At 43.7% G+C, this 17,221-nt stretch overlaps 2 protein-coding genes across 6 annotated transcripts in view; one reads left to right on the plus strand and one right to left on the minus strand.

Annotated features, from left to right (window-relative positions):
• ANO7 (anoctamin 7) overlaps positions 1-14,421 on the plus strand; it is a 33,275-nt gene extending 18,854 nt beyond the window's left edge. For 2 of the 3 annotated variants that reach the window (XM_081910372.1, XM_081910373.1), the window contains exons 10-24: positions 26-116; positions 496-592; positions 1,282-1,425; positions 1,507-1,644; positions 2,701-2,799; positions 2,889-2,991; positions 3,822-3,933; positions 5,988-6,042; positions 6,775-6,872; positions 7,450-7,589; positions 7,993-8,198; positions 8,431-8,573; positions 9,934-10,024; positions 11,707-11,826; positions 13,370-14,421. In XM_081910372.1, the coding sequence (XP_081766498.1) occupies positions 26-116; positions 496-592; positions 1,282-1,425; positions 1,507-1,644; positions 2,701-2,799; positions 2,889-2,991; positions 3,822-3,933; positions 5,988-6,042; positions 6,775-6,872; positions 7,450-7,589; positions 7,993-8,198; positions 8,431-8,573; positions 9,934-10,024; positions 11,707-11,826; positions 13,370-13,429 (1,697 nt within the window). In that variant the 3' untranslated portion in view covers positions 13,430-14,421. Of the gene's footprint in view, positions 1-25; positions 117-495; positions 593-1,281; positions 1,426-1,506; positions 1,645-2,700; positions 2,800-2,888; positions 2,992-3,821; positions 3,934-5,987; positions 6,043-6,774; positions 6,873-7,449; positions 7,590-7,992; positions 8,199-8,430; positions 8,574-9,919; positions 10,025-11,706; positions 11,827-13,369 lie in introns of those variants that run through there. The other variant, XR_014168181.1, reaches the window with a different exon arrangement.
• Positions 14,422-14,423: 2 nt separating this feature from the next.
• HDLBP (high density lipoprotein binding protein) overlaps positions 14,424-17,221 on the minus strand; it is a 56,049-nt gene continuing 53,251 nt past the window's right edge. For all 3 annotated transcript variants that reach the window (XM_081910312.1, XM_081910314.1, XM_081910313.1), the window contains exon 28: positions 14,424-16,635. In XM_081910312.1, the coding sequence (XP_081766438.1) occupies positions 16,549-16,635 (87 nt within the window). In that variant the 3' untranslated portion in view covers positions 14,424-16,548. The remainder of the gene's footprint in view (positions 16,636-17,221) is intronic.

The raw sequence follows: 17,221 nt of genomic DNA on the forward strand, positions 1-17,221 counted from the left end.
TATGCTTTTACCTCTCTTCATTTAGGTTTCTACACTGGGTGGCTTTTGCCAGCAGCTGTAGTGGGGACACTAGTCTTCATAATAGGCATATTTATGATGCTTAATGACATCCCTACGTAAGTTCTAATTTATTCTCTTCTTTCTCACTTTTCTGCTTGTAAAACCATTGACAAGCCATTTGGCTTTGTAACCCCCGGCTTTTTCACAGATCTGGAGCAGAATGTGGCAGAGATTTCTGCTCATTAGAAATAAGTTCCTTGGGGATATCAATAGAATGTGAATGGTGGCTTTGCCTATGCAGCTAGTGTTAAGTAGTACCTAATGTGGCCATACCTATCCTTGCAAGAATGGGAAAGGCAGCCTTAGGAACAGCAAGAGCCAAAGGCCTGAAAAACAAAGTGTTTTTTGAAGAGAAGCTATGAGTCAGTAATTTTAATGTGGTAGGTTAATTGCTTTTTTCCTACCCTTTTATTTTTGCTCCCATCTGCACAACAGGAAGGAGATCTGTACCAGTGAGGGGAAATACAACATGTGCCCACTCTGCAAAGTCTGCCCCTATTGGAACCTCTCCACCATTTGCCCAATGTTTCAGGTACAGTTTGTGGCTCTGGGACAGCACTGATTCAAGCATAACGGTGAAGCATTTGTCAACACTTCATTAAAGTCATGAGTTAGATTAGGAGTACGTTGTGTGTTCTCAGATAAAGGGTTACACAGAAAAGTACATTGGATTTACTGTGATATGCTGATCTTCTACACTTCCATGTGGTTTAGATAGCCTCCTCCACACTTACTTTGCCTTGAGCCTATGTACTTGCCCACAGACTCAAGGCAAGACATCAGCTATGTGCTATCAGCTTCCATGTAAAAAATAATTTGATCCAGCCTCTGTTGATCTTTCACATTGCGTAACACGACTTTTTGAACTCAGGGCTTGCTTTTAGTGCATAATGCAACTAGCTCCGCCTTTATCTTTTGGGGCCAAACTACATGCAACGTCAGCATGTCTTAAAATGTAGGTTTGCCTTTAAATGCATGTAAAGTGGGTGACTGAGATTTAAAGGGACTTGTGGGCAGGGAAGGTTTAGCAGGAACCGTGTTTGTCCCCCTTTGCTTCTTTAAACCACACCCCTGCTCCTTTGTGATTTGGGTAGAACTGCATTTTAAAAACTGGGCTATCTGTAGTTTGCCCTTGATACAAATTCAACTCTGTCCCAGTCTAAGAGTGTTTTGGCACATGCTTAAGTGCAGCTCCTTCCCTTTTCCCCCTATTCTTTTCAGGCTGGTCGCCTCTTTGATCATGGTGGGACTGTCTTCTTCAGTATCTTCATGTCTTTATGGGCAGTCACATTTCTTGAATACTGGAAGCGGCTGAATGCTACCTTGACATACCGCTGGGACTGTTCAGACTTCGAAGATATCGAGGTACTAGTCTTGGGGGGGGGCTCTAATACCACAAAAGCCCAACGGTGACACGGAGCCCACTTCAGGTTTCCTTTGTTGTAGGAACGTCCACGGCCCCAATTCACTGCTACGGCACCCATGACAACCACAAATCCAATCACTGGAGCGGAGGAGCCCTATTTCCCCACACGGAGCCGTTTCAAAAGAATCATGGCTGGATCAATGGTCATCATCATGATGGTGAGGGAGCTGCTGTTTGAGGGTGGAGGCGTCAAATAGGATGCAATCCTCTTGAGTAGGGATAGGGGAGCAATTTGATACAGTTCACATTTAGTGGTGAATCTATCTAATCTGCACTTTCAAAAACAGCATGAGAACTGAAACACAGGCATCATTTGAAATTCGTACTTATCTGAATTTTGCAATACAGCTCTCCAACCAATGTTTACAAAAATGCATACATTAGGTAAAAGATGTGTTCAGTTGAATATATTAGTGAACATAACATAAAAATGCATTATATTAAATCTGCTTAAGTCCAAGTCTGCTGTGGCTGTGGGAGAAGCCAGAGCCTCATGGATGTTAATGCCCACTATCATAGGCTCAGGTTGTATATATGTGTAAATAAACCATATATCATAAAGACATTACAGTCTCTACTGTGCCTCATTTCTAAAAGGAAACACATACCCTGGGTAAGTGCACCTGGTACCCCTTGAATCTCACACCACTCAGGGAGATTGAGATGGCATGTAGCAATATGTTATTTCTGCCCTCACGTCCTCTCTCTTGGTTACCACTACTACTTCTTGCTTTTTGTTTGGATCAAAAGCCAAGGAAAAAGCCACTCAGAAGGGAGGAAATCGCGGTTTCTATGTCTGTTGTGGCTTCTATGGTCATTATTGATGACTGACTCCTCACTGACACTCTTCTGCCTCACTAAGGGCAGTTCCACACAACACATTTAAAGCAGACGATTCCCACCAAAGAATCCTGGGAATTCACTGAGTGACTTTAGGCGAGTTGCCATGTCTTGCAACCTAACCTACTTCACAAGGTGGTTGTGATAAAAAGTTGATTCTATGGAGGAAAGACATGATGTAAATGTAAACTGATAAAAAGAAATAAAAATCAGATAAAACCACATGTCACCTTGAGCTCATTGGAGGCAGGAAGGATGGATATAAATGTAAGTAAATAAGTAAAAAAAAAGTCCTCCCCAAGTCAGATCCATTTACAATAATAAGACAGCAAACTCATATTATTAGTACTCATTCAGCCTGGTTCTGTCTTCAGATTGCTGTGGTGGTGATGTTCCTGATTTCGATAATCCTTTACCGGGCCATCATTGCCGTAGTTGTAGCCAAGTCTGGGAAATACCTTCTTGTAGCTTCGGTAAGACACTTCCATGACTCTCTACCACTCTAGCTTAGGTGTGCTATTTGCATTTGGACTTCACATTCTCTCCTGTTTCCCCCTCTTAGGCTTCTCGTATTGCTAGCCTCACTGGCTCAGTGGTGAACCTCCTCTTCATCCTCATCCTATCAAAAATTTACACTTCATTGGCACTTTTTCTTACCAAGTGGGGTAAGTAGGCTGTATCTGGAAACACCGAAGCAGGTTCTCAACCTGAAGGTGCAGCTTCTTGAACCAAAACATTAACCCGGGGCTTGAATTTGTGGGAGAGGGACAGGGGCAGGTAAATAGAAGATCTTTATTGAAATCCACAAGCCTTACTTCCTAACTCACCCTAATATTAACTAAATTGTGCCTTGCCATAATCTTCTAAAAGCACCAGCTAAAGTGGGTGGCACTAAACGTTTTTATGGTGGTGCATAGAATCTCGAATCCCCAAAAGAGGATTTTTTTACTATCTTCTTAGTGCTTGGTTTAGATCTTAGCTGTGAATTTTGGATGACATTTTGGAATATTGTCTTGCTCTGACCTTTATAGTTGTTTAAAAGTCTGCCTCTTATTTTTCCTGCACATTCTTCCTGTTTAAATTTTGGGATCTTGATTGCATGACCATCTCCCTCATTAGTAGGCAACCCTCTACAGACATCTGCACTCAGTTCACAGGCATCCAGAGAAGGGTTTGAGTGAGTCTGGGGGCACAGCCTCACTCTCCTTCCATACAGTACCACTACATATAAAATAAAGGCGTGAATATGGCTTAAATCAGAAATTACAAGAGTTGTTTTTTGTCCATCTCAGCCACAGTATTTAATTAAACTAGAAGGTACTTGCAACCCACAATGTGCATTAGAATTCTGTGACACTGAGATGGTTGGGGGTGGAGTTTGAGTCTCCTTTGTTCACTTAAAGAACTAAGGATGCTTCTGTTGTGATTTACCACTGAGAGGACTTGGAAGTTCCCACCATTCTCGTGGTACTCTATTATGTTTTTTCTTCCATAGAGATGCATCGTACACAGACCATGTTTGAAGATGCGTTCACCTTCAAGGTGTTTGTCTTTGAGTTCATCAATTTCTACTCCTCTCCCATCTACATTGCGTTCTTTAAGGGCAGGTAAGCTGTTTTGGAGATGGGCAGCTTCTCTAAAATGGATGCCATTTTCCTTTGTGGCCTAGGCATACTTGAAAGACTCATCTGCACCATTGAAATATGCCCCTACTACACGCTCAAATTTGTATCCTCCTTCCACATAATTCTGTTTCCATAACATGATATCCCATCTGCATTCAATTTAGAGAACAGGACTACTTTCGTTAGTGTGGGAAGGATACAGACATACTATTGCCTTCATACTATTGTAGGCAACAACAATAAAAAGCTCTGCAATGTTTTTCAGCACTGGGTCTCCAGGTGTGTTTAGAAAAATCATTAAACTGCCTAACCAAATCTATACATATATATTTTTCTATGGTGTAGATGTTGGGCTGAAACTCCCATCATCCCCAGTCAGCTTAGTCAATGGCCAGGCATGTTGGGAGTTGTAGTCCAGACATATCTGGGGACCCAAGGTTGAAGAGCAGTAGTCTAGGCCACACAGAAAGAGAGTGGAACTCAAGAAGGTGAGGACTTCTAGCCGTTCTTTTGAAGTTGTGGTCTTGCTCCACCACTCTTACCCTCATCCAAGTTAAATTCAGTAGCAAAGTGATGCTTCTTCTGATCCAGCCAAGTCTCAGATGTAGCAAAACTCAAAATTCAGCAGGAATTCTAGCTGCAAGTAGTTGCTATTGATAGCCATTGAGGAAAAAGTGAGGCCCTGTTGCCATCTACTGCCCAGAAGTAGTTATAATTTATAATGCGAATCCTCAGCGGTGAGTATTAAAAAGTCAGACTGGTGTAGGTGAACACAAGACTGAATGTGCCAGCTATGTTAGTTTGTGATGTTTGCAATGACCTGGGGATCCTGAATCCAGGCATAGCTGGAAGGTTATGGTGGAAAGACTGATTTCTTCAGGTCAAACTAAATATTATGCATAAATAGTAAAACTCTACAGACCTTAAAAGAAGAAAAAGAAGCCATTAGGAGGTAGTGGTTTGAAGTAGAGAAGTCCTGGAGGAGATCTTGACCTGTAAGTAAATGTTGCATATAAATGTGTGTAATAAAATCAATTGGACCATCTTTAGGACACATCTAAAAACCTGGCTACCTGTGAGGGTGTGAACAGGCAGGGGAAAGGTTAAGCACCTCTCAAGGCTTCTCTGCTTCAAATTGTCCCTGGCCAAACTGACATTTTCTAAAAAAGAAAAGGGGAAAAAAGAAAAAAGATGAGGCCCTTCTGGTTGTTCTGCAACCTGCAGAGATCTTTTTGTGCATTTTCAGTAGGGAGGCTTTCTTATTGAATTAAGGCAGGCACCAGCACTAATGGCATTTTGGTGTCTGCTAAAAATCATTTGTTCTTTTAAACCTTTGTTGGACATTGATATTTCGACCCAATGTTTGCTGCCATGTTATTTATTCTGTAAATAAGTTTTAATGTTGTTTTGCACACCACCTTGTGATTGTTGTATGAAAGACAGTTTAGAAATCATTAAAATAAAAATCAGCAAGGGACCGTTGCAGATTCTTATGTACATGCTTGGAGAGAGAGTGGGGAATTCCTGCCCCCCTTTCCCTGTAATGTGCTTGGACCACCTGAAGTTAGTGCTTTTCAGGATTATTGCTGTACAGTGGAACCTCGTGTTACGTACCGTCCTCCTTGCAAACCCTGCGGGTTACGAGCTCTGCTAACCCGGAAGTAGATGCTCCTGGTTGCAAACTTTGCCCTGGGATGCGAGTGGAAGTCATGTGCCAGCAGCGTGGCAGCAGCAGGAGGCACCATTAGCGAAAGTGCGCCTTGGGTTATGAACAGTTTCAGTTTAAGAGCGGCCCTCCGGAATGAATTAAGTTTGTAACCGGAGGTACCATTGTACTCCTCTTTTCTATGAGTCTGAGGGTTGTGTTGGCTGAGCCATTTGAGGCAGCAAATTGTAGGAAGGCGCCTTGCGATTGGTTACAGTAGATGGCATTCTGGTCTCTTTATGCGCAGAGTAGGGTGTTTATGCCTCGTGTAAAGAAAGACCTTGCAGCTGACTGTCTTGGCCTTTTATTTTTATACTTTCTTCACCTTCAGGTTTGTAGGCTATCCAGGACGCTATTCCACATTGCTGGGTATCCGCAATGAAGATGTAAGTATCTAAAAAGAGAGCAGTGCAGGACATGGACTCTAGAAATAACAGCTGATTAGGGGTTGTTCTAGAGTGGCTGGCACCATTAGCAGCCTGTAAGGTACGTTTAAGACTGGAGTTAAACTCTGTATAATAAATGCAGCAATAAAATAAAGAAGGCACCCTCTTTGCCAAGGAAACAGGGTCAGCCATTCCAAAGGCAGAGGCCAGATAAAGAGGGCATCAGGCTCAATGCTGGGAGTGGATGTTTCTCTAAAAACCAAAATAATCCCTCTTCTAGCTCCATCTATCCAATGTCAAGTGCTTTTAGCCAGATTATTATTATTATTTATTGAATTTATATCCCACCCTTTATCCTTAAAGAGCACAGGGCAGCAAACAGATATACCATTTAAAAACAAAACAAAGCAGAAACAGATTTAGACGTTCTGAAAGCGATTACATTAAAGGACATACAATTAAAAAGACTCATTCATTCTTTCCTTCCCCGATGTTTTAATGTGGTGGAAATCTTTTAAGTAGGCATGATGTGCTCTGAGACCCCAGTGTTTGGTGTAGAGATTCCCAGGGGAGTAGAGAATTGAGGTTTCCTTTTCACCAGCAGCAAATGAAGTAGCTAACCTGTCTCTAGACTGTTTCTCTACAGATGAGGGATCACATGACTAAATGCTTCTCCATATAATTGTTTCTCTGCTGCATCATCCTTCTAAAGCCTCTCTCTGTTTTCTCCAGTGTGGTCCAGGTGGCTGCCTCATTGAACTTGCCCAAGAGCTGCTTGTCATCATGGTGGGAAAGCAAATAATTAATAATGTGCAGGAGCTCCTCATCCCGTGAGTCTTTGTGATCTTGTGCTTTGCTGCAATGGACTATCCAGACGTGGCCAGACCTGTAGAGAATCAACAAGATGAACAGACATATCATTCCCCAAAATATATAGATTTTCACTAATGTATTAATTTTTGTGCACATTTCCCCCTAACATAATATACATTTTTGTAAAGGTTTGGTTGGAGAACTGCATCATAAAATCTGGATAAGTGCAAATTTTGAAGGAAGGCTATATTTCCGTTCTCATGTTGTTTCAGGAAGTGCTAATTTGATATGCTGCTTTAAATGCAAACTGAATAATCTTTTCTCCTCCATCCCTACCTCAAGATGTTGTGGCACTACACCTCTGTCAGCCCTAGCCAACATGGTCCAGTGGTCAGGGAGGACAGTAGTTGTACTTAAACAGCTTCTGAAAGATGCAACGTTAGTTACTCCTACTCTATAGATTCAATTCTGGGGCTAGATCAAAACTCTGTCTAGGCCTAGATGCAGACATGTAGCTACTAATTGATCGTCTCTTGTTGAACAATAAGAGGGCAAAACCTGAGCATGTTAACTGTGTCTTCTTGCTCTCCACAGGAAGTTGAAATCATGGTGGCAGAAGCGGAAGTCTCACTCTAAAAGGAATGAGGGCCAGGAAAGCTCCACGAAGCAGCTCTGGGAGAGTGATTACGAACTGCTGCCCTATGAAGGGCTCTTTAACGAATACCTGGAAATGGGTACGAATCATTTGGGAAGGAAGGAGATGAGCAACTGAGGACAGTTTCCTGACAGTTGAGGGCTTAGTCTGTGTAAGTGCGTGAGGCACACTGAGTCCTGTATCTCGCTTTGACTATACCATGTTCTCAGGTCAACCGTTCTGGTTCAAGAGCACTTGTGCTTGTTCCACTCACCCACCAGCTGGTAGCCCTAGAGGAGTGACAATTAGAATACATGGGGTCAAAAGCTTTACTCAGGTCAAAAGAGTGCGTGCATAACCTCCTAAGAAAAGGAACAACTTAGCAAATGCTATCCAAAGTTCCTGTGGACAGAATTCTTGTATGGGCTCACCTACATTATCTCCTGCGTGGGATTTCTTTGTGCTTGCCTTCCCTTATAATGTCTTCTTTCTTTCCTCTTCAGTCCTGCAGTTTGGCTTCATTACCATCTTTGTGGCCGCCTGCCCCTTGGCACCTCTCTTTGCCTTGCTCAACAACTGGGTGGAAATTCGCTTGGATGCTCACAAATTTGTTTGTGAATACAGGCGGCCGGTTGCTGAGCGGGCCCAAGGCATGGGCATCTGGTTCCCTATCCTGGAAGTCATCACACACCTGGCAGTCGTTAGCAATGTGAGTAGCGCTGGGTCAAGGTTCTCTGCGTGCAGCAATACTGAGCTGACTTAACGGTCTGACTTAATAGAAGGCAGCTTCCTGGGTTGCTATGACTTTGCGGAAACTTGATACACATGTTGTGTAAAGAAGTTGGAGTAAGACAGAAAAGGGGGTGGATGTGTTCCATTTAACACCTGGAAACGAAATGGTTCTTTAGACAGAGACCATTATTGTGCCCATCTTCTTCCAGGCCTTTCTGATTGCCTTCACCTCTGACTTCCTCCCTCGACTATATTACCAGTACACTCATGCCAGCGACCTACAAGGCTACATTGACTTCACCCTGGCCTATGCCCCAAAATCTTTTGTCCTGGAGCACAATGTCACATGCAGGTAGGATCTCCCACTTTTCTGTCTCAGCTGTCTTCCTCATGGGGGACACTGGACAGGTCCATTGCTTCAAAAATTAAACAGAGGGCATGTTCTTGAAAAATAGCTTGCCTATTTTGGGACAAAGTGTTTTCTCAGAAAATCAGATAGTGCAGGATTTTTTTAAAAAATTGGAGGGGAGAATCATGGACCACGGCACATGGAATAACATACCACATACTGTCATAAACATCTGGTATGGCAACCATCCCTTGTGGGAAAACTGGTATAATATTCACCAAGAAACCAAATACAGTGAGATGTGTTTACTCAGACGTACGTCTCTATATGTTCTGTGGGAAACATAGGAAGTTACTTTATATCAGGGGTCACCAACCCTTTTGAACTAGTGGGCATATTTCAAATTTTGACAAAATGGTGGGGCCATCAATTTCAAAATGGCTGCCATGGGGGGGGGAGCATAACACAAAATGGCTACCATGGTGAGTATGGTATAGGACGCAGAGGCAAGTACCCCAATACAGTGGTACCTCGGGTTAAGAACTTAATTCGTTCTGGAGGTCCATTCTTAACCTGAAACTGTTCTCAACCTGAGACACCACTTTAGCTAATGGGGCCTCCCACTGCCACCGCGCCGCCAGAGCACGATTTCTGTTCTCATCCTGAAGCAAAGTTCTTAACCCGAGGTACTATTTCTGGGTTAGCGGAGCCTGTAACCTGAAGCATATGTAACCTGAAGCGTCTGTAACCCGAGGTACCACTGTACAAGGAAAAATATACAAGGTAGCCACACCACTCTACAGAAATTGCTTAGAGGGCACCCACACATTTTGTCTTATAACTTTCTTCCTAGGAGGACTAGGTGCTGTGTTGGTGACCCCTGCCTTATGCAGAGTCCGACCATTGGCTTCAATATTGTTCACAGTGACTTGGCAGCAGTAGTCCAGGGTTTCAGGGGACATTCCCAGTCCTACTTAGAGATGCCAGAGACTGAACCTAGGTATTTCTGCATGCAGTGCATATGCTCTGCTTCTGAGCTATGTTCCTTCCCACCAGGCTTGTTCCCAGAAAACATGCATAGGAATTGCAGCCCTGAAAATAAGCATCTTTTGGCTCCCCCCCTTGCTATAACCAAGTGGACAGACAACTTAATATTAATATTTAGAATGACAACCAGGATCTGAATGCAGAAAATCTACTCAGGTCTCTCTTAGTTTAACTAAAGGGAATTTAGTGGTGGCTTACAGGAAGGCATGGAGAGAAGCAAGACATTTAGTTTGTTTCCTGCAAATGTATGGTTGCTATGCTGACTACTTCAGGGCTACTCAGCATACCTCTTTAACTTACAGCTCTATCTCCTCAGGTACAGAGCATATCGAGAACAAAGTGGCAGGTATTCACTAGCTTATTGGAATCTACTGGCAATCCGCCTTGGCTTCATAATTGTATTTGAGGTTTGTTTCCCTCCAAGTGTCCCCAAAATGCTGCTCTACAAACAAGAGGTCCCATTCACATCTACCCACCTATTACAGCACTTACCATATTTGGGCAGTCCTGTTTGGATTACATCACATGGTGGTGGAAGGAAAGGGGTTGGGGGAGATGAAATGGTTACTGGAATATGCCCCTGACCCAAAACATAACTTTTTGCACTGGCTGACTTGTTGTTTGCAGTCCTAATGTCATTATTTGTTTATAAAGACCCAGTGTCCTACAGTAAGGTAAAGGTAAAGGGACCCCTGACCATTAGGTCCAGTCACAGACGACTCTGGGGTTGCGGCGCTCATCTCGCTTTATTGGCTGAGGGAGCCGGCGTACAGCTTCTAGGTCATGTGGCCAGCATGACTAAGCCGCCTCTGATGAACCAGAGCAGCGCACGGAAACACCATTTACCTTCCTGCCGGAGCGGTACCTATTTATCTACTTGCACTTTGACTTGCTTTCAAACTGCTAGGTTGGCAGGAGCAGGGACTGAGCAACGGGAGCTCACCCTATTGCAGGGATTCGAACCGCCAACCTTCTGATCGGCAAGTCCTAGGCTCTGTGGTTTAACCCACAGCACCACCCGCGTCCCTAGTGTCCTACAGTACAAGATGTCATATGTTGACTGGAGCCTCGGAGACAAGGTTCAAATCCCACTCAGCCATGAAACTCACTGGGTGATCTTGGGTCAGCCCCTGTCTCTTCACCTAACCTCTCTCATACTATTGTTATGAATATAAAATGGGGAGGGAATAGAGTCATGTACTACACCTTGAGTTCCTTGGAGGAAAGGTAGGATATAAATGTAATAAATAAATAATCCTCTCATTCTGAATTCATTTCAGACATTGGCACGTAGGCAACTCTGTTGTTAGTGTGTAGGACCTTAAAAAAAAAGGAGCCAACTGTGGTTGCAAAGAGGCTATTTAGCTGCCTTAAGTCCCAGTCTGGGGAAAAAAGGCAGGTGATGATGATGATTTCAGGAACCGGTGCTGAGATGGCTTTGATGGAGCTGCCGTTTCTGCAGAATTTAGCAGCTACTGCAGATCTGGTCCAGGCAAGATGTTAAATCGCTCCAACTGGATGAGGTCATTGCTACATCCTGGTCAAGAGTCTACTGACAGTGCCACCAGGATGTGCCTTGTTCTGTAAATAATCTACAAATGCACCTTCTTGGTGCTTGTGGAAGTCCTCTATCCCAGCTTATTCAAAGGGAAATGGAATTTGTATAGTAGAGCAATCTGTATCCCATGGATAGCTTGCTCTGTGCTGATCTGTACGTAGTACAACACTAACTACTTTTCTATTGAGTTTTGGTGTAATAAAGGTGTCACATTTTAAGACCACTGTAGTAAAGCTACATGTGCACTAGTCCTGCTTTCTGGGACACAGGAGATCCCTTATCATCTTTGATAAAGCACCCCTTAATTGGTGAGATAGGCTCCAGTCATATTTTCACTGCAATTCCATTTAACTGGCAGGGTGGAGGGAGGAGAGAACACATACACTGGAGTCAGACATGCAGCAGGATTCCCCATCCATCTAGTTCTGAACAGCTGGGCCAGATTGCTGCTGCATGGTCCTGACTTGCTTGCTCCCACTCTGGCAAATTGGGTCATTGACTATCTGCAGCTTTCTTGCCTCCTTTTCCCAGCACGTGGTCTTCTTTATTGCACGTCTGATTGATATGATGGTGCCCGACATCCCAGAAGTGGTGGAGATCAAAGTGAAGCGAGAGCAGTATCTAGCTAAAGAGGCTCTGGCTGAGAACAAGGTAATCGTTTATTTTTAAATATTATTTTGAATCGGTACTTGGATTTTCTCTTCCAAAGACCATCTAAAGTGCTTAATGCCATAAACCTTAACCAAAACTGAGTCACACTGTTCCTGTGGTGAATCCCCTTCTTTGTCTCCTGGAAGAGGTTTCCTTTTACAGGACTAGGTAAAGCAGCAAGGTTCACTTGCTGTCAGAAATATAGGATGTCAATTTCCCTCCCTTTCTCAGTAAGCAGCCTTGCAGCTTATGAGGGTAAATATAACCTTTGTTTCCTGTCTGGCACATGAGTATACGTCCATTGGTCTTTGTCAGGGAATCTTAAGTCTCTGTGCCCACACTGTGAACCATGATGGGGGAACAAAAGTGCTCAAACACAAGAGTAGCACCTCTACCCTACCTACATTCCTCCCCAAATAACCTATTTTTACCTTGATACTGTATTATAGAGTTGTATCTGGTGAACTTGTCCTTCTGCTTGCACAACAGAATTGCCCTACTCCATTCCTTGCGTGTTTGGGAGTTCCCCCAACCCTCCAAAGCAGATTTGTTGGCGGGGCAAGTAAGTTCTGTTGCACAAGCAGAAGTCCTTGCACTAATTGGACAAGTTCATTAGGTACAAACCCACAGTAACAGTGTTTCCCAAACATAGGTTTCCATCTGTTTTTGAACTACAATTTCCATCATCCCTGGCCACTGGTCCTGCTAGCTAGGGATGGTGGGGGTTATAGTCCAACAACAGCTGGGGACCCAAGTTTGGAAGACTGTGTTAAAATAATAGCATAGTAATTTTCTTGTATTAGATAACTAGTGACACCGGTCTATCTGTTGTGGGGGGTGTACCTTATTTTTGGAAGCTGGTATCAAGAACTGGAAATTTCAGCTGCTGATTGTGTTAAGTTCCAGCCTGTATGTCAACACCAATCTTTCTGACACATGCCTTTTAGGGGAAGGTCTTATATTTTTCCTAGTATGTGTCATTTGACAAAGCAAAGTAAGATTCTGGAGGTTGGCTCACCCTTTGATCACACATACGGCTCCTCTGCTATCATTCAAAGCATATTGTGCCAACAATCTATGGACAACTCCATAGAATTTTTCTAATAACAAGCCAAGTTTCAACTCTCTTGGTCTCAGGTGTGTTGACTTCAAGGTATTAGGAATTTTGGGCTTACTTTTTTGAAGCAACTTTACTGCTGGCGTGTTACGGTTGAGTGAGCTCTTTGCTTAAACTGCATGCTCCAATTACTTTACCGTATCTCAAGGATGGCAATATTGAGGTTTGGGTAATAAGCAAATTGAAATGTAAGCTGTGTAGAACTGACACAGCTATGTATCTTTAGGTGGTATAGCAGCTGTCAGTGCACTGGCATCGCTTACCTGGCTTCCCATCACAGAAGTCACTGTAGGGCCAATCTGTCATTCCACCTACAATGTGTTGACCTCACCATCATTGTCTTGCCTGTTAGTTATCACCAGCCGTTGGGAAGCCAGGTAAACAATGCTTCTCTACCCTGTTGACTGTTGATTTCTCTTGTGACAGGCCCTCACCGAAGTGATAGATGTGAGAAATCCAACCCCTCTGGCAGAGAAAGCACCATAGTAGGCTCACGATGCTGAAAGACATTCTGGTTTTGATCCAGGCCAAGTTGCCAAGCTTCTGGAAGAGCAAGGGGTGGGGAGGTGAGCAGCCTAGAAGAATTTGACAAAAAGTGACACTTCTCTGCACAAGTGCTGTACTGTAGAAGAAGACTTGGAGCTTTTAAAGGCTTCAGGAATTTGATCGATCCAGCTGCTGCTTTAAGGACTTTGAGAAGTGTTAACTTGGCAAAGGACAAGATATACATGGACAATGGATTAATCTAACCAACCCATCCATCAGCTCTGCAATCATTTGCCTAACTGAACAGCTTTGTCCTCACGCCCAAGAAGTGATTTCTACTGATATTTATAGAGTTATAGTCTAGCAGTGAGCACAGAGGAGTCCTACATTCCTGTTTACAAAGAGGGAGGGCTGCTTTTTAACTTGTGAAGAAGTACTGCTTAGCGACAAGGAATCTTCCAAAGAGGGAAGAAGCTGCATCACTTGAATGGCTTATAAGAGTGAGAGCTGCTCTGATGAGCTAAGGGCAGATTATTGGAGAGTAGCTGTGCACTTTTGCTTAGTATGCAGTGGCCAGCTTAACAGAAGATTACTGCTTGAGAAGGCAACCATTTGAGAGCTTGTACTGAGCTTCACAAGCTGCCTGCTCCCCTCTTCCTCTCACACAAGCAATACAAGACTGAGCATTTTCTGCACATCAGTTTGAATCTGCTTTAGCTGGAAGCTGCAATGTGGCATATGCCAAATACTAGTGATTGCAATCATGATTAAACAGTACCCCTGCTGACAGCAAATGGACAGAATCTGTCCAACATTCAGTATGAACAGCTAAAAAGTGCAAGTTCTTTTACAATTGTTTGGAATTAATTGTGAAAGGTTAAGAGTTAGCAGCTGTTCAGTATTTCATTAGGAAGGCTGGTAGAAATTTTGAATTAGTGACTTCTTAAAAACCCACACTAAAGTATACAGAAAATAAAGACAACCACTCAAAAGCTGTTTCAGGTTTTATTTTATTTTTTTAGAATTTATAAAATTCCAGTGTCATCCATACTCATGAGCCTTTATACATGTTTTGCATATAATCTCCAAATTCCAAAGTTAAGGCCAAGGGATCATTGCCATGGAAACATAATATGGAAGACATTAAGAGGACATGGAGCACACCTCCGCAGAGCATCTGCTGCAGACTACATGGGACAGAGGGGGTAGAGTACTCTCAACAGTTTGAACAAATGGCTGGGTTGGGGGCCATGCTCAATGGCAGTTGAAGCCTAAAAACACATGTGCAAGTGATGTGACTGACATTCAGACACCAGGTATACTACTGGCAATACATTAAAACACTACTACCCTGTTTGTCTCCTGCTCAGATAGTAAGAGGGCTTGTCCTGCCCCAAGTGGAATTAGCATAGAGAAACAAATCTCTCCTCCCTTCAGCTAGGTTTACTGAAAGAAAGAGGCTTTCCTTCCTGTTGGGCTAGCGGTCAAGAAAGACAAGAGCCTTGCAGACCTTTTCCCAGTATGTATTAACGGGGGCATAAGCAATCCTGGGGTTCGGTTCTTAGCTAATGGCTCAGAAAAGCTCTTTGGAGGGGAAGGGAGGCAGTAGGCAGAGAGCAGAGTTGGCACCAGACCAGCCCTGGCACCAGCACCTTCGGCAGAAAAGATATATATATATATACCATGTAATGGCTGGAAGAGCAGCTTTAATACAAGCAGCCTTGTATCTGTTTATGGCAGCAGCTAGAATGCAGAAACTACTGTTGTATGAGGGACATGACAAAAGGACAAAAACATTTGCTGCCAGACTACAGAAAGGCCTTTGTTGAATGTAGGTATTCTCTCCTCCCCTCCAAGAGAGGCTTGATTTAAGACTGAACTGCAATCCAGCTTCTTCAATTTAAGTGAGAGCCACTCCTTACCTGCCTCCCTCCCCAAGGCCTAACTTTTTGTCACAAGACTACAGGCCAAATTATGTGACGTGGTTAAGACCATCTTAGTAGGAGGGGATGTTTGATGGCATGTAGCCAGGCTGAAGCCACACACAGATCCCTCTGCTCACAGAGGAACAACAGTCATGATAACAGGAAGCAAGAGGGGCTTGACTGAAGAAGCAGGCCACTGTCATTCCGGCTTGAGGTAGAAAGAAGGCAATAGTAAAAAGCAAAAAAGACACACTCTGAACCCTGGTATTTAAATGCCATCACTATCAAGCCTGGGGAGGGAAAAAGAGTAATGTACCCTCTAACACCACACTAATAGCTCACCACCTTCTGTGACATGCTACCATGGCACTTTTGGTTGAACCAAGTTTTGTTAGACCCAATAATACTGTCAGTTTTCTGGTTCCACTCAGCCATACTACTGCTGGGAAGGGAGAACAAAAAAGAGTGTACGTGTCCAAACACTGGTGATGAGCCGCGATTCAATACTCACACCAACAAGGGGAGAATTTTGGTACACTCAGCGATGCAGACTAACACAGCAAGGGTTATGCCCCTCTTAGCACTTCCTGGGGCCGTATCTCCAGGCTGAACCTCCACCTATCCATTCTGGCCGATTTCCTCTCCCATAGCAGTATTAGATGGGTGCGTTTTTTGTTTGGCAGTTGAAAGGGAAAAGTTGATTGCACTCTACAAAGGTAAGGCCTTGGAGAAACAGGGCAGGAGGGGAAAAGAGCAAATATTTTGGCTTTGTAGAAAGTTGAGGAAATGCATTTCCTGAGGTTGAGAGACAGGAAGTAGATTCCTAGCTGCAGTGAGGAGATCTCCTAATGGAGCCTAGAGTGCTTTTTGCAAGGTGTACCTGGGAGGTTTGGTTACTACACCATGGCCAACATGAGATTGAGTGAAAAGTTGAAAGGCAAAAAAAAATAATGTATGTGTTTTAGGTTGGAATCTACGTGGAAAGTTTCTTCCAGGGCAAGGAGAAAGGAAAGAGTCAAACTGAAGCATAGTGAGGCCTAAGCGCAGGGACAACAGAGAACCTCAAAAGGGGTAGCACTCTAGTTTCATTAAGAGACCCCCATGGGCAATCTGCACTGGATCCAGCCACTAGATCAGAATTCAGAAAGGAAACCTTGTGGCAGGTGGCTGGACAAGATTGCTGCTTCCACGCTATTACCGCTTAGGACCCCAAGGTAGAGTTTTGGGGGCCACCTGAGCTCCAAAACTTGGGAAATCTTCAGAACTGGTCATGTCAGGGGCCTGTAAGGAAACAAAAGCCAAAACCATAACTAGTACAAGTGCTATTGCTGCATTAAACAACATCACTGACTGTACAGGAAGAGGAACTTAACTTCTCTACAGATCACTACCAGCCCCGAAAATGCACCAAGAATGATAAGCTTTGAAGGTAGTGTCTCATCCACTGCTACTACAGACAGCTTGAGGGAAGATTTTTCCAACAATAGTAAAGCAGCCTCTTCCAAGATGAGCCTTTAAAAAAAACCAGCTGCACACTCAAGAATGAGGGCAGAGCAATACAAACCTCCCTTCAAATGGGGTGGGTGGAGGGTTTGGACTGGAGAGAGGGAACTCTCCAGGCTAAAGCTGGCTTGGTCTCACTGCCATCATGTGACAGCATCAGGCCCAACTGCCCTGCACCCCTTTTTCTGTGGCAGCTACCCTGCCTGCAGGGAATGAGGATATAGAATAGAGTTCTACAGTAGTATGATGCAGAAGCAGGATGGTGGAGGTTGCAATAATCCACACCAGTGTTCATAACCCATTGGCAATTTACAGTTTTTTTATGAGTGGCGCTGGGAGGAGTAATTGGCTAGGTTAAGATGTA

The sequence above is a fragment of the Podarcis melisellensis genome, assembly GCF_964234715.1.
Source record: "Podarcis melisellensis genome assembly, chromosome: 5".
NCBI lineage: Eukaryota > Metazoa > Chordata > Lepidosauria > Squamata > Lacertidae > Podarcis > Podarcis melisellensis.